General features: G+C 48.8%; 6 protein-coding genes across 6 annotated transcripts; 1 reads left to right on the top strand and 5 right to left on the bottom strand.

Moving 5' to 3' along the window:
- Positions 1–762: 762 nt before the first annotated feature.
- On the bottom strand, positions 763–1,647 carry SPS19 (Sps19p; the record flags this gene model as incomplete). The annotated part of the gene is made up of 1 exon (XM_018879324.1): positions 763–1,647. One exon carries the CDS (start codon positions 1,645–1,647, stop codon positions 763–765), a length of 885 nt encoding a protein of 294 aa, XP_018737252.1.
- A 3,731-nt stretch (positions 1,648–5,378) lies between these two features.
- YSC84 (Ysc84p) lies at positions 5,379–6,692 on the bottom strand (the record flags this gene model as incomplete). The annotated part of the gene is made up of 1 exon (XM_018879323.1): positions 5,379–6,692. One exon carries the CDS (start codon positions 6,690–6,692, stop codon positions 5,379–5,381), a length of 1,314 nt encoding a protein of 437 aa, XP_018737251.1.
- Positions 6,693–8,566: 1,874 nt separating this feature from the next.
- NDE1 (NADH-ubiquinone reductase (H(+)-translocating) NDE1) lies at positions 8,567–10,870 on the top strand (the record flags this gene model as incomplete). The annotated part of the gene is made up of 1 exon (XM_018879322.1): positions 8,567–10,870. One exon carries the CDS (start codon positions 8,567–8,569, stop codon positions 10,868–10,870), a length of 2,304 nt encoding a protein of 767 aa, XP_018737250.1.
- Positions 10,871–11,368: 498 nt separating this feature from the next.
- GZF3 (Gzf3p) lies at positions 11,369–14,326 on the bottom strand (the record flags this gene model as incomplete). The annotated part of the gene is made up of 1 exon (XM_018879320.1): positions 11,369–14,326. The coding sequence occupies one exon, from the start codon at positions 14,324–14,326 to the stop codon at positions 11,369–11,371; it is 2,958 nt and encodes a 985-aa protein (XP_018737249.1).
- Positions 14,327–17,678: 3,352 nt separating this feature from the next.
- Positions 17,679–18,878, bottom strand: AWJ20_2378 (uncharacterized protein; the record flags this gene model as incomplete). The annotated part of the gene is made up of 1 exon (XM_018879319.1): positions 17,679–18,878. One exon carries the CDS (start codon positions 18,876–18,878, stop codon positions 17,679–17,681), a length of 1,200 nt encoding a protein of 399 aa, XP_018737248.1.
- Positions 18,879–21,119: 2,241 nt separating this feature from the next.
- Positions 21,120–22,557, bottom strand: RRP14 (Rrp14p; the record flags this gene model as incomplete). The annotated part of the gene is made up of 2 exons (XM_018879318.1): positions 21,120–22,469; positions 22,540–22,557. The coding sequence occupies 2 exons, from the start codon at positions 22,555–22,557 to the stop codon at positions 21,120–21,122; spliced, it is 1,368 nt and encodes a 455-aa protein (XP_018737247.1).
- Positions 22,558–22,710: the final 153 nt, after the last annotated feature.

Below are 22,710 nucleotides of genomic sequence, written 5' to 3'. Positions count from 1 at the left end.
GGATTCGTGGGGTTTCTCTGGGCTTCACTGTGGATGGGGGTCTGCCTCCGGCGGCTGGGGCTCCGCCCCAGACCCTGGTTGCTCCTCTCGCTGCGCTCGAGTCGTGCGTGGGGGGGTGGAATATGTTATGATTCCCAACGTCAATCCAGAATATAGGAGCCAAATCTAATATTAAACGATGCCAAAATACGTATACTAACTGTTAAATGGTTCGTGTCTTCAATATTAGGACACCAGCCACCGGATTCACCCTCTGTAGAACACCTTTTTCGGCGTTCTCTCAAGAATTTGCATTAGCTACCAATTTGACTCCGAGCTCTGAAGATATTTTTTTGAGAAAACAATTTTAAAGCCATAAGTGCTCCAACAGACACTCTTTTGGTTTTCCATAATTATGTATTTTACAGCTTAGATAATAGAATTACCGGTGGTATAAATTGAGCTGATATTGTACCTCCACCTGCTTATGTCAGAACACACGTAACGCAGAACAAAAGACAGCAGGGTCCAAACTCAACTCCCCGTCAACAACCCTCCCAGCACCGTCGTCGCCGTCGACGCAACGACTCGAGCGCAGCGAGAGGAGCAACCAGGGTCTGGGGCGGAGCCCCAGCCGCCGGAGGCAGTCCGGGACAAAGTAGTGACAAGCAGACATAACATTAAATAAGATAAAGGACCACCCCCGGGCAGTCAGAGTTGCACGCGGAGGAGTGGTGAGGGCCCGTCGAGGGCGGTCTATATGTGGTAGGAGGAGTACTAGAATTACAAGACAGTGTAACCACCGTCGATGACAATGTCGGAGCCCGTACAGAAGGCCGATGACTCGGAAGCGAGCCAGATGCAGGCGCCAGTGAGCTCGTCGGGATCGCCGAGACGGCCCAATGGGGTGCGGTCCTTCCACTCGTTGAAAAGAGTGGTGTACGAACGGTTGAGGGCAGTGTCCATGTATCCGGGAGAGATCGAGTTACAACGGATGCGGTGCACGGCCCATTCGGCAGCCAGCGACTTCATGAGGTGCTTGACAGCGGCCTTGGATGCGTTGTAAGCAGATTGTGGTTGGGGCCAGTTGACAATAGAACCAGACATCGAGGCAATGAAGATAATAGTACCACCTCTGCCTTGAGCAATCATGTGCTTAGCAGCGGCTTGAGTGACCAGGAACGAACCGTTGAGATTGATATCAATGACTCTTCTGAACTTCTCGGAAGGATACTCCTCAGCATGAACGAGGTCAGCAACACCAGCAGAGTTGACGACAATGTCAATAGCACCCAAATCACGGGCAATCGAGTCCATAATATCGTTGACAGCAGTCTCGTCACGAACATCTACTTTATAGAATTGAGCTTGAACACCATAAGCTCCATGGAGCTTCTTAATAGCGTCGAGACCAAGATCGGTCTGAACATCGAGAATGGCAATTCCCTTCAAACCCACGGAACAAAGACCCTCGGCCATGGAAAAACCAAGACCACGGGCACCTCCAGTGACAACGGCAACTTTACCATCAAGACGGAATTTGGCGAGAAAGTTCTTGGGTTCAAAAGGAACATCGGGAATAGACGCATTGGCAGCAGCAATATCAGCGGCCGAAGGAGGAGGAGGCACCACAGCACCCTTGGCAGTATTATTGTTCAAGTCGGTCATTTTTCTTGTAGCTAATTGTATTTTTTTTCTTTGCAGTTGATGACCGTGTTCGAATGTTTTTGTTTAAAAATTATCTGGCGTTAAATCACAGTTGACAACAGGTGTGTGTGTGTGCGTGTGAGTTTTGCTGTTCAGTTGTGATAATGCTATTCGGATAATTCTAAGATGTTTCTCTTAATAATTAAGACACGAGCCGAGAACGAGTGGTAAGATGGCTGGCACGGCGAAAGGAACAGGGTTTAATTTTGAATTTGTTTTAAAGTTTATGCCAACAGTTGATTTGTCTGATTTGTCTGTTTACCGATCTAAAGCAGGTGCTTGTTAGAAATGATGAATACAGGCCAATACCGGGTAAAAGGTGATATGATATTTTGGGCGTTGTGTACGATGTATGCTAAAGGCGGATACTGCTGTTTTATACTGAACTCGATGTACAGATAGTAGTAATCAGAATAAAATAGAAACAGAAAAAACCACCAGACAGAATTACCAAAAAAAAATTGTTCAACAAAAATTTGTGTTTAAAAACAAATTAAACACAAATGAAAAAAAATTTTTGCATTCGTATCACAAAACCAAATACCAATCAATGCTTATATGTAAATGAGGTAGGCGGGTCGGAAATAGAAAAACAAACTCTGCATTGAGCAAAGATCGATGATTGTTCTTTATCTATCAGTCCTGCTACATCATTCTGCATAGAATAGAACAACTTGTACTTACAGAGAGCAACCGGAGGAAGAAAAAGGCAAATGCTATGAGACAGGCTGTGAGACAGGTTGTGAGACACGTAGGCGGTGCGGGTTTCACAGGTAAAACTGGTAGGTCGGTGATGAAAAATAATCTGCTGACGGCTTAAAGGGCGGGTTAGCAGGATGGCTGGTTGGCTAGCTACAGATTGGGCAGGGCTAGCAGGTGACTTTGAAAAATGCAAAAGCCGGGTAGCGGGTGTAAATTGCTTAATTTGTTAGCACCTGATCGATCTGAGTAGTAATACTGTACTGCAAATACTACTGTACAGGTCTGAATCCTGGGTCTGGGTACTGGTTTGGGTACTGGTTTGGGTACTACTGGTTTGGGTACTGGTATGGGTACTAGTATGGTACCTGAAGGGCCCATACTGAGTACTACTGAGTACTAGTGAAAAATAAGTGAAAAATACAGAGCAGGCCTGATGCAGAATGCTGCTGCTGAATACTACTGAGTACAGAATACAGCCAAACATCCTGAATACTGCTGAATACAATTGACCACAGAATACCACTGAAAACAGCCCAATATCACTGAATACTGCCAAATACCACTGAATAGTAACCATTGAGCTAAGAGAATTGACTACAGCTCCAAAAATAATATCCTACAATAATACGGAGAAAAAGTTCCAGACCATTGTACAGTCATTAGTGCCGTTGACCCAGTTCCAGTTCCAGAAAACTGGACCAGTGATCCAGCGCAATACTTACAATTGAGGTGGAGGATTGCTCGTAACAAATGACAGTCGAGCGGAAATGCGTGACTGAATCTCCTGTAGTTAGAACGCAAAGAGCAAGCAATACCACAAAGTAAATAACAAAGTGGAATTAAAACTAACAAAAAAAATTGAACTAGCGGGGCCAACTCCAATGCTTATATAGCCCGACAGACATGCGTGTGTGGGACAAACCTCCACCACCACACAAACCAACCACACCGCTAACCAATAAAAAATAAATAATCCTACAGATCGATATCTGCCTGCCCAGTCACCTCATCCCACATTACAGTCTATCCCCATTCCATACCCCTCCTTTCAGACTCTCACAGCCCCAGGATACCCATGGCTCACCGGCACCAGCAGCACAGACACCAGCAGCTGCGGACTGATTTCCCAACTCAGAAACACATGCGACCCCTACAGATACCCCGCTAATTCTGACCCATCGACCCGCTGGGGGGTTCTGCTGCCTCCGGCGGCTGGGGCTCTGCCCCAGACCCCGTGGCTCCTCTCGCTTCGCTCGAGTCGGAACGTGGGAATCCCAGCCAGAAATCTCCCTGTCGGCTCGCGAAGCGAGCACAACCCCGTCCGGGCGGAGCCCGGCCGCCGGAGGCATCCCCCCTCCCCCGTGATCACGACTAGTCTGGGGCGCCCAAAAACAGCTAGCGATCGGGTTTGAAGCTGCAGCGGAGCTCAGGGCGTATTAACGTTGAGATTGGCCCTTTTTGTTGGGCCGGATACGGTCTGTGGACGGCCGCCCTAGTTTATGGCTGGACAGGTGTTTTTATTTTTTTTTTTGGGTTTTGTGTGCTCTAGTGATAGACCGCCCATCGCAGTTGCAAACTGGCTGATCCGGATCAATAGCCAAGTTAGGTAACTTTATTGAACGGTTGTTGTTATTCACACAAAAAATGCTAGTGCTTGGCCTGCATATCTCGGAACCTATCTGCTATATCGGAAGCCCTATCCGCAGGTACTATCGGTCGGTGCTGGCCAACCAGGGGAAGGGGGGTCTGCCTCCGGCGGCTGGGGCTCCGCCCCAGACCCGGGTTGCTCCTCTCGCTGCGCTCGAGTCGGGCGTGGGGGTGTCAGAGGTGCTTTTTTTTTCCGGAGAAGCGAGCTGGGAGCTGGTTTGTGTGCCTGTCAGGCTGGCTGCCAGCTGCCAGTCGGTGAATGAAAATGGAAGGCAAGCAACGCAAAAAGAAAAAAACCTCCTGCCTGTTTTTTTGGCCAAATGGGACTCGCACGTCGTCCGCTGTTTCGGGCTAATTTTAATCCATCAACCAATCATCCACTAAACCCACTAAACCCATTAAATCCAGTTTCTAACTCAACTTCTGGGAGCCACCTGAGAAGTGCATATCCAGCCCATCTGCAGATGAATCCCAGTCCTGACTCTGGATAAATTAAAATAAAATAAAATAAAAATTAAAAGCGAGCCCAAAAAAGGAACCCACACAGACTCATACACACGGGTTTCTATTCTTAGCAAGAAAAAAATCCTGCGATCTGACCTCGCCGTTTTCTCGCTCGTTTTTGTAACTGGCCAGCTGCACCTCTCGGTACCTCTGTGATACGAACTGCAGCACCTTAGGCACCACTTCTCGGTCGCTCTTGCAACAACCGAACAAACCAAAAATAAAAAAATTATCTCTAACACAGACCCACCCCAAAAAAACAATCGCCTTTCCACCTGCCAACACACGTTGCCGACAGACGGACCGAGCACGAACGCCGCGCTCGAACCCCACCCACACTCCATGTGCCGCTCATGCCCACTGCCACCTGCAACCTTAAATACTGCCTTATCAGTGAGACCACGTCCCTAGCGTTTGTGCGGGGAGCGTCACCTGTGCCCATTAGTCCCACCTTTTTTTCGGCCGTCTCCCGCATCCCACTGAAAAAAAAAGGTTCGTGACTTTTTCATGCACCACGCCGATCCGTCCCCTGAATGTGCCTGTTTCGGCTCCCTGGCCAGCCGTGCTGGCGGGGGTGTGCCTCCGGCGGCTGGGGCTCTGCCCCAGACCCCGTGGCTCCTCTCGCTTCGCTCGAGTCGGTTCCGTCGACGGTGCCAGACAACTCCTACGAAGCAGGAGTCACGGGGTCTGGGGAAGCGCCCGTGCCGTCGGAGGCACCCCCGATATCGGCCCAATCTCCTGCGAAGCAGGAGCAACCAGGGTCTGGGGCGGAGCCCCAGCCGCCGGAGGCACAAACACACCCCCCAGAGTGGATTTAGAAAGTGTCAATAGAGAACAGGCTACAGGAGGTCGACGTAGTTGGCCGGGAAGATTCCCTGGCCGGTGGCAGTTTTGCCGGTCCACCAGTCGTCGGTGGAGTCACTGCGTTTGACGATGGTGATGATATCGCCCTTCTGGAACGACAGGTCGCCGTCTTGTTCGCCGTCGAAAGTGTATCGAGCAACTGCTTCTTCGCCGCCGGAACTCGATGGTGGTACTCGGGCAGGTTTGGCTGGCGATGCTTGTCGGTGTTGGGTCCGGTCGTTACGTTTTCGTGAATAGTATGCGTCGTCATCGTCGTTGTCATAATCGTAGTCACGATTACTTGGTTTCGGGGCTGCTGGACGGCCGGGCGGTTTGTCCGAGTACGTCGACCTGAAATTGGCTCGGCCCATTCGTCGTGTCACGTCATCAACTCCACGATCACGGTCATGATCCCGGTTCCGGTTATTACTCCGGTCGTATAAATCGCCGTCGTCATCGTCATATCGTCTTTGTCCAGACCGAGTTCCTGACGAGGCTGGTCGGTCGTATAAATCGTCTTGCCAGCTACTACTACTTCCGCCTCCACCTCCACGACGAGATCCATTGCCACCACCACTACCACCTCGTCGTCGGTCACCATATACATCGCCATCATCGTCATAATCATCGTCATAAGCGGCTCTTCTCGAGCCTCGTCTGGGTGATGATGAATAGTTGCCACCGCCGCTTACACTGCTGCTGTCTGAATTATAATCGGGAATATCGTCGTAATAATCGTCCTCGAAATCTGATGGTCGTACTCCTCTAAAAGCTCGAGACTCGAGAACTCTGAATAGAGGATCGCATTCTGGAGGTGGGTCGACTCGGCCACCCAGAATTGATTTGGCTGTACAATTGTTTCCGTAGAATTTGCGATTAGCTTCACGACGTTCTACCAGTACTGATCCTTCAAGAGATATACCAGCAAACAGACCCTTTGTCTTTGAATAAGAAAACACCGCAGCCACTGATTTCAGCGACGCTGAGCCTGCTGCCTCGGCATTTCGTCCCAAAGGACCCGCTGCCAGCGAAACATTACCACCGAGAGTGATTGACCCAGCCTGAGCAAACGTATCCACAGCAGCTTTAGTATTCAAAATAAAAACAAAATCCGTCAATTCAGCGCCAATCTGGCCTCCTACACCGGCACCAGCTGTGACCACGGCCGAAGGGCCTGACCACGACCCGTCTGGCAATCTCGCCACAATGACACCTGAACCAGCCCGTCCCGAGAACAAAAACCCGGCTTTCAACACCGTCAGCACCACCAGACCCTTAGCATTGGCCAAAATATGAGTAGGAATCACCATATCCTGGCCCAGAATCTGGTTTGGCTTGACAAAAGACGCCAGCACCTTAGCGGCTTTTCTATACTGTGTTAGCGAGCAATTCTAGCTGGGAGGGACATGCCTCCGGCGGCCGGGCTCCGCCCGGACCTGGTTGTGCTCGCTTCGCGAGCTTGCGTTGACCGAGGTCCGGTCCACCAGAACCCAGTTGTTGACCGTCGTCGACCGAACAACAACGGACACCCACCGCCCGACGCCCGACTCGAGCGAAGCGAGAGGAGCCACGGGGTCTGGGGCGAAGCCCCAGCCGCTGGAGGCAGACCCCCACCCCGAAAACGATGCTTACCTGGACTCTTTGCCGAGACTTCGCGGCACGGGATTATTGATACCCATGGTTAATTGAGAGACAAGTGACAGAGAACGAGACCAATTGCGGCCGGCAGTGTCGGTTCACAGCGCTTTTTATCAACAGTCAACAGACAATGGCACCCAAAATGCCAATTTCGTGTGTTCAGAAACAGTCCAACCCAGATCCAAGTCGTCTGAATTCCCCGTTTGTATGGTCCTTTTAACCACCGTCGTATCTGTTTCGTACAATGAATGGCTTGATAAGATTGGCTGTACAGGTGGAAATGCCCGGTGATCCATGCGGCCCCTGCTAATAAAGAACGAGGCGGGGTGCATGGCGCCGCACGCGCCGCGTGGGGCCTGCCTCCGGCGGCTGGGGCTCCGCCCGAGACCCTGGTTGCTCCTCTCGCTCCGCTCGAGTCGTCTCACACCCGCAGTCTCAGTAACTCCTGCGAAGTAGGGGCTACCAGGGTCTGGGGCGGGGCCCCAGCCGCCGAAGACTGACTCCTGTGGCGGGTTAGGGTCGGGTCCGGTTGCTGTTGTGCAGGAAAGCTGCAACTGAGGTGATTCCAGGATGTCTGCGGGGGTCTGGTTGCGGTGGAGGGAGGTTGGTTTGGGTTTGTAATTACGGTTTAGGGTGGGAGGTGGTGGGTTTAATGAGTTTGTTTTGAGGCATTTTTGGGGATGGTTGAGGGGGGAATTGAACGATTGGTGGTGGGTAAAGCATGCAGGGTCGTTTGCAGAGTTGCAAGCTCGTGCAGGTGGAAATGCACCTGAGCTGCAAAGCGCTGCGTTCCAGGATCTCGAGTTTGTTCATTTAACCTGTGGATTGCTTTTCTTCGTCTGTATTGGCATTGGTTGCTGCTCCGGCCGTCATTTTTCGGTTTTTGAGTTCAAGGAACCGTTTTTGATTTATATGGGATCCTAATACGGGGTGTATACATCACAGGAAAATTGCTATATTCTTTTTTGAAGGCAGTTTCGCCGGTACATGAGCATTAATTAAATACTGAGAGAGTTGAACCTCATGTTCGTAGATGTAACTCCCAGTCCCCACGCTGCTCGCGAAGCGAGCACAACCCCGTCCGGGCGGAGCCCGGCCGCCGGAGGCACGCCCGTCCCCTAAGTTTCGGGTGCACGGGCCGATTTAGTATAGTTACCCGGCCATGCTGGATGACGCAGATGCACGCAGGGAATCCCCTTATCACGGCAGGAGCGGGAGCCGAGTGAAATGAGACATGAGTGAGGGTAGGGTAGCAAGCAGGTGGTGGTGGTACCGGAGGTGGTGGTCATATATAGTTTGGAATTTGGCGAGTAGAGTTAAGTTTGACGAGAGCAGTTGACGTTAACTTTGGTTTTTTTTTTTTTTAGAATTTTTTTTTTTCGATTTATTATTTAACTCTCGTTTAAAAAAGAGGCCAGTGGCTGATTTCGAGTTTGTGAAGTGCACTGATAGTGTATCAGGAGGAATCGGATTTAATAGGTACTGGAATTACTGGATCTGTGCCGTGAACCGGACTTAATTGTGGTCTGAAGTAAATACTTGACAAATGGTTTTGGGACTGTCAATGGGTGTGTTTTTGAACCCGTTGCGAGTCGCTGTGCCGGCTGCGATAAAGCCGGCGGGTTTGTTTCGAGGAGGTTTAGTCGCTAGTCGGGGGGTTTGCTGGAAATCGGGTTCTCATGTTAATGGTCCAGGACGTCGTACCAGCGGAGTCAGCAGCCAATTGAAATTTGGAAGTGGTTTGATTAGGGGAGGTGCCTCGCCAAGACCTATGGCTTTAAAATATACTGGTTTGGTGAACCAATTGCAGACTGGTGGTTTAATTGGTGGTTTGACTGGTAGTTTGACTGGTGGTTTGACTGGTGGGTTGGCTGGTGGGATGTCAGTAAGAGCGTTTTCGTCGACATCGCACAAACGTAACCCGCGAATCAGTAATTTCTTTGGCAAGCACTTTCTGTTGAAGGCGTTTTATTACACTTCACTTTCGGTTGGAATCACGATTTCGGTTGTTTTGACGATTCTCGGTGCTTTCTTCATCTACGATGCTACTACTTACTTCAAATCAGAGGATGATTATAAAGAGGTCGAGGTGTCGCAATTGGCTCTCGAACCTGTCCGTGGAGGCCCTAAGAACCTGCCAATTTGTTATAGCTACTTGGATAGTGAAGAATCACCAGCCAAAGCCAAACTCAAGGGCAAACCTCGTCTTGTTGTTCTTGGCACCGGCTGGGGTTCAGTAGCTCTATTGAAAGAGATCGATCCTGATCTGTATGATATCACCATCATCTCACCCACTAATTACTTTCTGTTTACTCCTATGCTCCCATCAGCCACTGTTGGTACTTTAGATTTACAATCTCTGGTAGAACCCATTCGTCGAATCTGCAGTCGTGTGCATGCACATTTCCTTACTGCCACTGCTGAGGATGTTGTACCTGAAGAGCGTCTTGTCGAAGTCAAGGCATATAATAGACTGACCAACAGTGACGAGTCGTTTTATGTGCCCTATGACAAGCTGGTTATTGGAGTCGGTTCGACCACCAACACCCACGGCGTATCTGGTTTAGAGTACTGTGACTTTCTCAAGACAGTTCAAGATGCTCGTAATATGAGAGGTAAGATTGTTGCCAACCTCGAGCAAGCGTGTTTACCAACAACCTCTGACGAAGAACGTAAACGACTTTTGAGTTTTGTAGTGTGTGGAGGAGGTCCAACTGGTGTGGAGTTGGCTGCTGAGATCTATGATTTACTTAACGAGGACCTTGCTGAGCAGTATCCCAAGGTGATTCGAAACGAAGTGTCTGTTCACGTCATCCAGTCACGATCACATATTCTCAACACCTACGACGAGAACATCTCTAACTACGCCATGGAACGATTCAAAAACGACAACATCGATGTGCAAGTCAACTCTCGTGTTGACAAGATTCTCCCTGATAAAGTCGTCTTCTACCAGAAGGGCGAGGATGGCAAGAAGTTATACCGAGAATTGCCATACGGATTATGTGTATGGTCTACAGGAGTTGACCAAGCACCAATCACCAAACGAGTTGTCAAGTCACTTGGTCCTGAAAACCAGCGTAATAAACGTGCTATTGAGACTGATACCCACTTGCGAGTATTTGGAACTCCACAAGGAGACGTATACGCCATTGGCGACTGTGCCACCATGCGAACCAATATTGTGGAAGATCTTAAGAATCTGCTTCGACACCATGTTCTTCACCATAGACGATTCAGTCTTACTGGACCTAACCGAGTATCTGACGAGGAACTGGCTAATATTAGCATTACATATTCCGAACTTGAAGAGCTTGTTGCAGTGATTAAGAAGAAGTACCCCCAAACCACCGAACATTTGTGTCGAGTCACTGATCTGTTCAACGAGTTTGACATCGACCGGTCTGGAACGCTCAGTCTCGACGAGCTTACGAACCTGGTGCATGCCGTCGACGAGCGAATCACCTCACTCCCTGCCACTGCTCAACGAGCCAACCAACAAGGAGCATATCTCGGAAGAAAGCTGACAAGACTGGCACGAGCCCAAGATACTCTCAAACTTAGCGACATCACCGACGACGACATCGACGAGGCAGTCTACCGACCGTTCGCATACAAGCACCTTGGCTCTCTCGCATATATTTCCAACGCTGCCGTCTTCGACTTCAACGGCAAAGGATACGTTGGTGGGCTCATTGGCATGTACCTGTGGCGGGGCGCCTACTTCGCGCAAACCGTATCCTTCCGGACCCGAGTGCTCATGGCCATGGGCTGGGTTAAGCGTGGTCTCTTCGGCCGCGACCTGTCGTCCATGTTCTCCAACGACACCAGTGCCGCGCCCGAAAAATAGCTGTAGAATATCTAGAACCTGTTATACTTCTGGTCGGGGTCTGCCTCCGGCGGCTGGGGCTCCGCCCCAGACCCTGGTTGCTCCTCTCGCTCCGCTCGAGTCGTTCTGTCGACACTCCCAGTAACTCCTGCGAAGCAGGAGCAACCAGGGTCTGGGGCGGAGCCCCAGCCGCCGGAGGCACGAGGACACCGCCCGAAGAACCGACTCGAGCGTAGCGAGAGGAGCCACGGGGCAGAGCCCCGGCCGCCGGAGACAGGGCCCCCCTGGAAATGCCCACTCAGGTGATGCCGCGGGCTGCGAGGCGGGGCTAGCCGCGCTGGGTATGTGATCCAATCAGATTAGATCTTGCCAAAAACGGATACGTAGATGTGATTGATAAGATTTTTCAGATATGATCTGATTTCCGGCATCGGGGGTGAAGTCGTGTAGGTGTGCGATGAGGTAAATAAATAAATATATTAATATAAAAATAATAATAATAATAATAGAAGGAGCCGTTTATTCGAGTTCCTTGAGTTTTTCGTTACAGGCATTGATGATTTGTTCCGCTTCCATGAGCCTTCGTTTGTATTTAGCCAGTTTCTCCTCGAATTTCTGCTTCTTGGCTACTACGTAGTCTTTGGCGTCGCTGCCTTTTAACAGCTCCAGCACATCCAGTTCGGATTTTTTGGTCAGTGAAATGTCTCTGCTCGATTTGCTCGATGGAGAAGTGCTGTTATCATCGTCCACAGCGTTCAAAATCGACGCTATTCTCAGGTTTCGCTCGTCATCTTCGCTGTACTTGCGTTTGCTAGTCGAGGTAGATGCACCAGACGTCTGTTCTGTTGGCAGCTCGGTGATGTGCGATATGCTAGGAAGTCTTCCAGACGATGAAAGTGACGAGCCAGACGAAGATGTGGAAATAGTCGACGAATTGCTCACCACTCTTGTACCGTCCCAGCTGGGTCTAAATGCATGGGTGAAATCAATAGGAGGCGGCACATAAGTATCTCTATTCACAATCGATTCTTCTCCGTGGGTGGGTGACGACAGATCCGACGCTGAATTGTTGGTTCCCGCTTCTCCCTGTCGTGGAGAGCTGTTCGCCGACATCCTGGATGGTGGTGGTAAGTGTGAGGTAGTCGAGTATGATGATGTTCCTGATCTAGATGTCGTGGGTTGGGGGAACACTTGCCGGCCGTTAGCGGGATATCCAGGGTTAGGGAGCATATGGCGAGTCGATGAGGAACCAGCTGTAGAGGTGACTGAGCTAACTGGGAAGGGACCAGATGAAGTCACTGAATGAATAAAACTAGAGCTGTTGCTGGTGTTGTTGATGACTTGTGCATGAGGCTGTTGGTGGGGTATTGAAGACGATGGAGGTCCTGGTGGAGGTGGCATTGAAGTTGGGACAGTGGTGATCGATGAGGTCTGGGTAGCAGTTGAATGGATAATTGGTGAATTAGAAGTGGATGTGGCTGGAACTGGAGGTGGCAGAGTCGATGACATGATTGGAGAAGTGGTCGCTGCTGCGTAAGAAGGGGAGGAAGATGCCACTGGTGAACCAGCTGGCTTGTCAGATGCCAAAGGTGGTAATACATAGGTTTTGGTAGGAGATTTGGCTGGTCGTGGGGTGTATGCGTTGAATTTGAGAGTCGACATGGTTGAAGATTGTGACTGATTGCCAGAGGATTGAGGTTCGGCTTGTGGTCCAGGAGATTGCTGGAATTGCTGCGATTGGGGTTGCAACGGCTGCTGCTGTTGGACTTGCGCCTGCTGTGGTTGCTGCTGTTGTTGACTAAACTCTTCAGCTTCTTCAGACTGACTCTGCATTTGAGAGATGACTCTTTTACGACGCTTGATGATGCTCTTTTTCATGCCGACAGGTCGATGAACACCGTGAAGACGATAGTACAAACCACAGGCGTTGCAAATGGTATGACCAGCATCATCTCTTCTCCACAAGGGAGTGATAGTGGTGCCACAGTTTTGACAAGAAATGACTACTGCTGTCATTCCATCGTCTGTAACACTAGCATTAGCTGAAGCAGGAGCACCAGATGGTCCTGGTGAAGTAGGTGAAGTAGCATCAGTATTTCCATTAGTTGAGTTCACACCGGCAACTGTAGTTGTCACAGTAGTTTGACTAGCTGAACCCTCAACAGCAGGACTACCTTCAGATTTAGCAGGATGGAACTCTAGATTGGTACGATGTCTACCAGTTCTGGCAATTCTATTGTTGAAAGCAGGACATCCTGAACAGGCACTAGATCCTCCAGTACCGTTACAATGACCATCACCAGGACAAGTTCCTTGACATCCACTACCAGACGATTCAGCTGCGGCAGAAGTAGTAGCTCCAGCGGCTCCTTGAGATGCTCTGGCTGAAGACGACGAACCAGAAGCAGTGCCATCCTCATGTTTCAGATCATCAGAACCCAACCAAATAGTCGTAGTTTGAGGAGGTCGCTTAAGATGGACAGGTCTCGAAGTGTTTCTTGCCTTTAAATAAAGACCACATGCATTGCAAATAGTTTCACCAGTTGGAGCTCTTCGCCATAGTGGAGTGCGAGTGGTTCCACAGTTGGAACACACTTGAGCTGTTGGTACAGACGAACTAGGACCATGAGCAGGGGTGTTGTTGAGACTTTGATTGGTTGGTTTGGTTTGGGTCTGAATGCTATTAATAGGTTGGTTGGTATCTTTCAAAGAACGAGTGGACTCGGTTTTTAGAGTGTTTGTAGAGGGAGTAGCTGGCTGTTTCGAAGTACGCATAACAATAAATGGCGAATAAGGCTGAGCGGGAGGTGATGGAGAAGGAGCAGCAGCTCCTGATAGGATTGGAGTGCTACTCAACGCAGGAGACCGTGCTGGAGCTGGTGCTAATGTTGGTGTTCCAGATGGAGTAACTTCAGGAGTTGAACCAGGAGTCTCAGCTGGTGTTGGGGCACTGGGTGTTGCTGGTGTAGCTGGAGATGGAGCGATTATCGGAGTAAATGAGCTTGCAACTGGAACATAAGTCGAAGTGGAAGTTGAGTGAGAAACTGGCTCGACCTCTCTTTTAGGCATAGGGTTATTGGTTAATCCCGGCATAGAGCCAGAGCTGGTGTTTGTCGTCGATGAGACTGAGACGACATTTCCAGATGCAGATGGTGAATTAGTTGATAATACTGGCTGAGTTGTAGAAGGTGTTGGTCCTGTTGGAGCTGCTGGAGCCGCTGGTACAGGTATTGATGCTGATGCTCCTGGCGTCGAAGCTGACGTCGGCGCTGGAGGCGACCGCACACTCACCGAAGCCAGAGCTGCCAGTGGCGAATGAGGGTGGCTGTCTTTCATATCTCGACCCAAATAATACCCTGAATACTGTTTAATCTGATTGCTGTCGTTCTTATTAGATTCTAAGCTAGAAGGCTCGGATTTACTCAACTGTCTCGACGATGATACTGCTACTGATGAAAGTAGTACTAGTTCAGTCATGATTCAAAAAGGATTGGAAGTTTCTATTACGATCTCATCAAGCTGCTCATATGAAGAGAAGATGCTGAACAAGAAGAATCGAGAGGCGTTGATACGAGGTGGTGGATAGGAGTTGGTCTTTGTACCAGAGGGACTAACAAAAAAAAACCAAAAGGATTAAAAAGAAGAAGAACAAGAAAAAAAATACAAAGTTGAACTTTAGATGAATGTGCTGCTCTTGTCAGTGTCGTATTAGACTATAACGGTGCAGTCGGACTTCAAAAGTTGAGATACTGAACAGCTAACAACTGAACACTGTAAGTTGAGATTTCGACCAGCTAAAATACCCTAGTATGGGTCTGGACCTGAACTGAAACGTCTGTCCAGCCAACTAGGTCAACAACCGAACGATTTCAAAGCTAATATTCCTGGTACCGGAACAGTCGTAATTATAATGTCGAAACACAATCAACCTGACTACTCTGGTGGAGGCAAGCTGGCAGTCTTAATATAGATCACTTGTATCCTAGTCAGATTAGTTATTATTCTCGCAAAATATCCACAAAAAGTATAAATATACCCACCCTTTTTTTTTTAATATAAGATCTAACTTAGCAATTTTCGTCTGTTTCTACGTTTGAGAATAGTGACAAAAACTCTAGTTGTAACTTTATTTTGGTAAAGTTTTTGGCCCCAGTTGCTAATCAAAGACAAGAAGAAAGACCAATCTAGTACTGGGGATGATGATAATGATCAAGGTCAAGTTTCAATCTTGTGAAATGAAATGAAAACTCTAGTGGTATTAGAAGTAAGCGTGATGTAAGCGTGAGCCCGGCTAGTTATAGTAAGTTAAAGTATGCCGCTGTATGTAGTCCTCAACTGTATGTTTAGTTTTGGTGTATGTGCGTATGGCTGTGGATTTAAATGTAGTAATAACTACTGGCCGGTACAGACTGGGAGCTTTTTTTAAACGGTATGGGTGTGGGTGTGGGTGAGTAGGAAAGTAAGTGGGTTGATGGAGTGAACGGAGTAGGGAGATGGTTTTTTTTGAAAAGTAACGACAGATACAAACGCCTGTTGTTGATGCTGCTGCTGCTGCCGCTTTTTGTTGCTGCGGATTTGGATTTCAACTCCGTACCCTTCCGGATCACAAACAATTATTTTTTTTTTGGTTACTACAAACAAGTAGCAATGAGTAATGGACTGGTTAATATCTGTGAGATTGACCGGTTGAAATTTGGATCTCCAACTGTGAGTGAGATTGGGAGAATGCGCGCTAATCAACCGGAAGAGAACAGAACAGGAGGAAGATCCAGTTGATTTTGTAAGATCAGATTATTTTTCGATCGGGCGGGGGAATTCTCGATCTGATAGTGTCAAATGGGATAGTGGATCAGTAGCAATTGGGAGTTTCAGGTTGACCCAGCCAGTAAGGTACGGGGTATAGCCGAGATTTTCAAGCCCAAATGCATGTGGTCAGCGGTTCCCAGGCCAGCTAATTCTGCTTAGCAATCAAGCCAAAATTTTGTCCGGGGGAGAGAAAGCGTTTGTTCCAAGGCTGCTTAGGGCTGGGGACTGGTAATAAACCAACCCCACGGTTGCCATTCACTGCCACCGGTCAGGCCCACAGCAACAGCAGCCTGCTGCTGCTGCTGTTGACCTGCTGATTCAGCCTGGTACTACTACTACTTTTGCTATTATCAGGGGAATTTTTTTTTGTTCCATCTGATTACCACATCCGTCTGCATGCTTGTTCTATTCTTATAATGAAATACGACCTGTCCTTGTGGTGTGTTTTTGGCAGTATTAGTACACCCAAAGTCTCGGCCATCATCACTATATCAAGACTCTTCTTGATAATCTAAAAATCCTAACCTCACTATTGCATCAGATTACTTAGAAACTCCCAACCCATTATAATCCGTAAAACCTTAAACCCTATTGGTTGAAACTTTAGATCCGATCGCAATCCTTTCGTACATCACGCACGAATGCCAATCTCTTGTACTATAGTGTAAATGTGAAACGCTGGCGTACGTTCACTCCGCCAATCAAATCATACTCGATTTGCAACCAACTTTGCTGCATCGCTGATTGGTTTATATTTGCGAGAGGTTGCTGCGTTTCTGCGGGTCTCTCCGCATTAAGCTCCGAATCAGTTCGCTAGCTTTCAGTCCTGTATTTCTCACCCTAACATATCAGTACCTCTAAACAGTACCACTGTATCTCTGAACCGCACCCCTGTACCTCTAAACAGTACCACTGTATCTCTGAACCGCACCCCTGTACCTCTTTACCGTACCACTGTACTTCTGAACCGCACCCCTGTACCCCTCCCTGTACCTCTGTACCGTACCACTGTACCACTGTAACACAATAAATCTCACTCCATTACCCCATACCCCAACACACGGTTTACAGGTGACACCGCATTAAAACCTGATGCCGAACATTAGGTTCGGTTTTCAACCAGGTCAGTTCACATGAACCAAAAGTCTCACCATTGCTGCAGAAGTAGATGACCACATCCAAACTTTGTTTTCTGCACTTGGCGAAAATACGAGATAAGATAGCACCAGGCCCTGTGTTCCGGTGAGACACATTATTATAAATGTCACTAATATATTAACTTCGACCTTACGCGTGCGTACATACATTTTCACAAAACTGCTTACTCACTGGACCCTGTCCACCGCCCGAACCCGCTGTCCAGACTCTTTTTTGGGCCATCCACCCATCAAACATGCTATTTATATCAAACTGCTCGCCTCAACCACACCTGATTAATAATAAATCTCTCTGGGGAGGGGGCGGGGACATGCCTCCGGCGGCTGGGCTCCGCCCAGACCCGTAGCTCGCTTCGCTCGGGAGGAGGGGTCGGGCGCAGTCGGGGATCGTGGGCGGGTGCTGGGTGTGCCTTCTGGATCTCAGAAGCTGGAGGCTGTGATTTTAGGAAAGTAGCTGGCGGGAGCAGACTTCGACACGGGGCTATCTGGAGCAGTTCACGGGTCTGAAACCACCTCAGCCAGCCCTTCTGAGAAGTATTGCTTGGGAAAATTCATTTTAGCACGGAATTACAAACCACTTTTCACTTTTACGAGTGAGAATTTATTGGTAAACCGGGGTGAATTGTAAAGCACGGGTGCCCGATGCCCGACTCGAGCGCAGCGAGAGGAGCCACGGGGTCTGGGGCGGAGCCCCAGCCGCCGGAGGCACACTCCCCCAGCCAGTAACCGGACGGTACCCCCCAGAAACCGGGGAGTAAGGGGCAACCCCAACCCTGTCAGGGAGACCCCTGAAATTGCCAGTTTTGAAACATGCCCTGCATGGGCCCTGCAGGAGCAGTGGGTGGTTGAGGGGGAAAATAATATTATTAAAACCAGGCGTATTTACCGTCAAAGACCCATTTGAGGTTTTTGCGGGTGCCCGAGGTATGGTACATGGGGAGCGAGCCGGGACGCTGCCACTTGACGATGGGCTCGGGGTTGGCAGTCGACTCGTAGGCTGACACGATGGCGTCGCCGTCAATGCCTTCAGGGAGATCCGAGGTCCAGATGCAAAGGTAGGGGAGGTTCCATTTTTTGGTTTCAATGACTGCGGCTTGGATGAGTTTAATGATATCTCTCACGATTTCCTCGTTCGAGGTGTACTTGGATCGGTCGGTGAAGATGCGTTGTCCGTAGAGTTTTTTAGAACCGTAGTCCTGGTTCCATAACATCCATGAACCGTTGACTCGAGCTCCAAATACACTGGGTTCTTTTTCGTCGGTTTTGTTGAGATAACGGCCGATGTAACGGGAACGCCAGAATGTGTGCTCGAAAACGCCAGCTCTTGGGGCGATAATGGCTCGAGGGGATCCGTCTTGCTCGGTCTGCTCGTCGATTCTCTTGACCATGTATGCTTCGTCTTGAGCAACCAGTTTGGCAATTTCTTCTGACGAACTCAGCAGTTCCACTCCCTCAGGAATGCTAGCAGCAGAACCTGATACAGTTTCTGACTTGTAATCAGGACTGATCTTGATCTCCTCAGCATCAGTCAATTCATAGCCAAACAGTCCATAGAACAAACCGACATCTGACCATAGCGCGATAATCGAATTATTGATCTGCTCCTCACTAAGACCCTCGGTCTTCCAGCTGTGAAGTCTTTCTGCTAACAAAATCATCATAATCTTGGCATATCCTTTACCTCTGTTTTCCTTTGGAGTGAACACAGACCCAATCGAGTGCGAGATCGTGTCGTTGACAGGCTTACCCTTGACTTTATACAGAGCCGGGCGGCAAACCGATTCACAAGCAGAAACAGTGATCCAGTCTCCACTATCACTCTTCTCCTGCAAAGCCCAGTATGTCAGACTGAACCCGTACTTGGCCAGAATGGCAAACACGCCCTTTTCTCTCTGAAGATACTGGTCCACCGTCAACCCACCAGCCCATTCGACATAGTTACGGGTATGGCATTGCTCGATCTCCTTGATATCTGTCAACTCCACCAGTCTGTATTTCGAGTGATCAACTGTAGGCAGCGACGATGACGACACTGGTGTCGTAACTGAAGTGTTTGTGTTTGTCATTCTGATAAATTCGTTATTAAATAATTTTGTTTTTTAAATTCTGTACCTAAGCCAGAAAAAAAAAATTGTGCTTGAAGATTATAACATCCAATGCAGAACCAACCGATAAGAAATCTGAGAAATCTGATACAACCGTTCAATTGATACTGCGACCGCTGTTTATATTTATATATATCAACGAGAACGATTGTGGAGAGAAAAAAAGCAACTTTAAATTTACCCCTGGTGGAGATAATGATCTTTCTGATTGCTTCTCCATTTAAACTTATCAGTTAACGGCAGTTCTCGACTGGGCGTCATGTGACCGGTCTATCAGTTAACAGCAAGTCTAAGCGGCGATAATCTGTTAACCGCTGCAGCTGCCAGAACAGGCCCGGATATTGGCGGCTTCTCCATCGGAATGCCACACTAGGTTCACACTAATGCAGGATCCCGTCCATCTTGTTCCTTGTCGATACTCGGTCCTGCTGGTGCCGTCTCTCTGATTTCAATCTATTGCGTCTCTGACGAGCCTTCTCGTTCCCTGTTACAACTCCTCCTGCTCACTCATCTTTGCATAATGGCAAAACTTTAAATTCTTTCTTTAGTGCCTTGCCATTCTCTGAGATCGAGCCCCTGACACCAGATCTCGTGAACTGACCACCTGCTCCCCGCGATTTTCTTGGGTTAACCAAGGATAGGCTGGTTGGCCACATGCCTCCGGCGGCTGGGGCTCCGCCCCAGACCCTGGTTGCTCCTGCTTCGCAGGAGTTTTGTGGGGTTCAGAGACTGGCGAGGCGGTTGGCACGAGATTGACTTGATGGGATTACAAAATAAATAAATTAATTATATAGGGCATATGATAAATAGAAGAAATGGCGGTGCAGACAGAGCTTTCAGCTGCTGCTCTTTTGGTCAATCACAAGTGACAGGAATAAATAATTATTTTTGGTAGGTAGCATTCGGTAACGAACGGCATTTTTTAGACTTTCTGGGTCTGAAGGGACACAGCGGTGTTGACCTTCTTCTTGGGTGGGATGAAAAAGTCCTTGACAACTGTCTTGACAGCCTTGACCATCGACTGTTTGACAATAGTGGAGGTAGAGGACTTGGCAGGTGCCAGTGATTCGTCAAAGTGGGTGGTAGACATGGTAGATAGATTAGTTTGTTCAGATCAGAGAATGTGTGATTTGAGTTGTAATTGTGAACTGATGTTGTAGGTCTATAGAGAATATCGTGCTACTTATATATTTACATTTTCGAGACAACGTGATAGTAAACAATTAATTTTTTCCGCCACCATGGCCAGGGTCGTAGATACCCTGTCGGTTATCGATGGGCATCACAGCTGTGGTTACGGGTAATTTGCTGCTGTGAGCGAAATGGTAATTTTTCCGGCTGATTATTACCACAATAGGGATAAAAATTAAGTTAATGCGCAGGGCAAGCGATGAGATCGACAATAATATGTCAATCAATACATTATATATTATTCGGATATGTAAAAAAATATAAATTGTCCTCAACACGTGCATTAGGGGTGCAGAATATACAATGTAATAGAATTTCTGAGAACCCAGACAGATCAGCTATTTTTTTGTAATTAATTTAGGCACAAACAACACCGAGATAATGGTTGAATCAGTCAAACCTAGAAACAACCTTGCGGGTTACAGTTTGTATCTAATTGACGTTGATCTCGATTTATTTTTTCCCAACACGTTGATACAGGATGACACAGCGAGTGCCAAGGTGCCATCAGACTTGGCACAGCGAACTGAGTTAACTCGGGGCAAACAGCCCACATTTTTGACTGAGGACAGTGACCACAGTCCCGGCAGATGTCTCAGTGATCCTCTGGTAGAAGATCTAGTCCCCTGGGCCGAGGACTGCCTCCGGCGGCTGGGGCTCCGCCCCAGACCCTGGTTGCTCCTGCTTCGCAGGAGTTGGCGGGGACCGTCCACGGAACCGACTCGAGCGCAGCGAGAGGAGCTGCGGGGTCTGGGGCGGAGCCCCAGCCGCCGGAGGCAGGGCCACCCGTCCACACTCCCGAGAAGCTCCCGGTCCCCCTCGCAAATCGAGCGAAGCGAGCAGTGGGGTCTGGGGGCGCAGCCCCAGCCGCCGGAGGCAGACCCCGAACCACGCTGCCGGTGGGGACGCAGGTGCGGCCCTGCATGACGCAGGGGGGAGTGTGGTGGGATTAAAGAACAATGTTTAAATAGGTATATAAATATGCAATATTTGTTACAAGAGGAAGACGGTTTACTTCTTGGAACCCTTTTTGAACTTTGATTTAGATTTGCCGCCTTCGAAGCCGGCTCTTTTGAGAGCCTTTTTCTGCTTCTTGCCCTTGACACCTTTCATTTCGCGGCGTTTGGCGAGGTTTTCTTCACGTTTGGCTTGACGGGCTTGGATGCCCTTGGCAACGTTGTCTTTTCGTTCCTGCCACTCTTTTTCGGACTTCTTTTTCTTTTTGTTCTGTTGTTTAAGAGCCTTTTTCAGGAGCTTTTCGTTATCACGGACCTTTTCACCCTCGGCCTGCAGAATGGCTCGTGACCACTGCGACTTTTCGGCGATTTCAGCCTGTTTTTCTTTGTCGAGAGATGCAATTTTCGCTTTCTTGCTGTTGAGATGCTTGATCTGGCCAAGAAGATCTCTGGGTCCTTTTCTGGCTTTTTGTTGTGCCAGATCTGTCAGATCTCCTGTAGCTTTTTGTCCGTCTTTAAACACCACCTGCGAAAAGACCAGTTTCGAACTGGATCCACCACTGGTGTTGTCGTTGTCGTCGTCGTCGTCGATATCGTCCGTCAAATCGTCATTGCTATCCGAATCTTCGTCATCATCGTCTCTTTTTCTCTTGAGTTGAGCCTTGGCCTTAGCTGCCTCTTGACGCTGTCTCCGCGTTTCAAGAATAGCTTCTCTGTTTAAAGGAGCTCCCTTGACACCGGTGCCTGGAGCCTTGCGCTTCTCACGCATTTCATTAATTTTAGATGCCAGTTTAGACCGTAGTTCGGCTATTTTTTGTTCATCGACCTTTTTAGCACCACTGGCCGTCGCAGGTGCGAGGTCAGTGGCCTGTGGTTCTGGAGCTGGCATTCTCAGCTCGTTGCCGTCGTCGTCGAATCCTATAAGGTCGTCGTTCTCGTCGTCTTCATCACTGTCATTCTTTTTAGCAGCCGGTTTGCTGGCCTTGGTATTATTCTTAGATGCTACGTCGGACTGGCTTCCATTCTCCAATTTCCCATTAACTTGCTCCTGGGGCACCTCATCCTGCACTTCCACCACCTCCCCCTCTTCTTCTTCCTCCTCTTCCTCCTCTTCATCCTCTTCTTCTTCCTCATCCTCATCCTCCTCATCTACGTCCTCATTTTCCTCCTGTTCATCGTCGTCATTTTCACTGGCATCAGTCTCACCGCCCTCACGCTCTTTAGCGATATCTAGCGCAGTCGAAGCCGACGACGGATCGAATTTAGCGCGCTTCCTGGCCTTGGCCTCGTCCTTGGTCTGTTTCTTGCGGTTCCATTGGTTCTTGGTATCATCGTCGTAATAGTACTTGGCGGGAATCAAAGATAGAAGTCCACTAAACGCATCGGAATGATTAGCCAACCGCTCCTGAAAAAACGACTGTTAGATCATTGTCCGCACACTTCCCGTAGCTTTCCCCCGATCCCGCTTCACTTACTTCTAAAGTCCTGCTCATTTTAGCCTATTCTGTTCCACTTCCAAAAGTTTCAAAAAAAAAACTCCCAAAAAATAAAACACAACCGCTAAGCACCTCGTCTCACCTGCTTCCCACAATTTTTTTTATCAGAAATTTATCTATCAAGGCTACGATCGGCACTCATCTGCAAAC

The sequence above is a fragment of the Sugiyamaella lignohabitans genome, chromosome B, assembly GCF_001640025.1.
Source record: "Sugiyamaella lignohabitans strain CBS 10342 chromosome B, complete sequence".
Taxonomy (NCBI): domain Eukaryota; kingdom Fungi; phylum Ascomycota; class Dipodascomycetes; order Dipodascales; family Trichomonascaceae; genus Sugiyamaella; species Sugiyamaella lignohabitans.
This window is presented reverse-complemented; position numbering and strand designations above follow the sequence as displayed.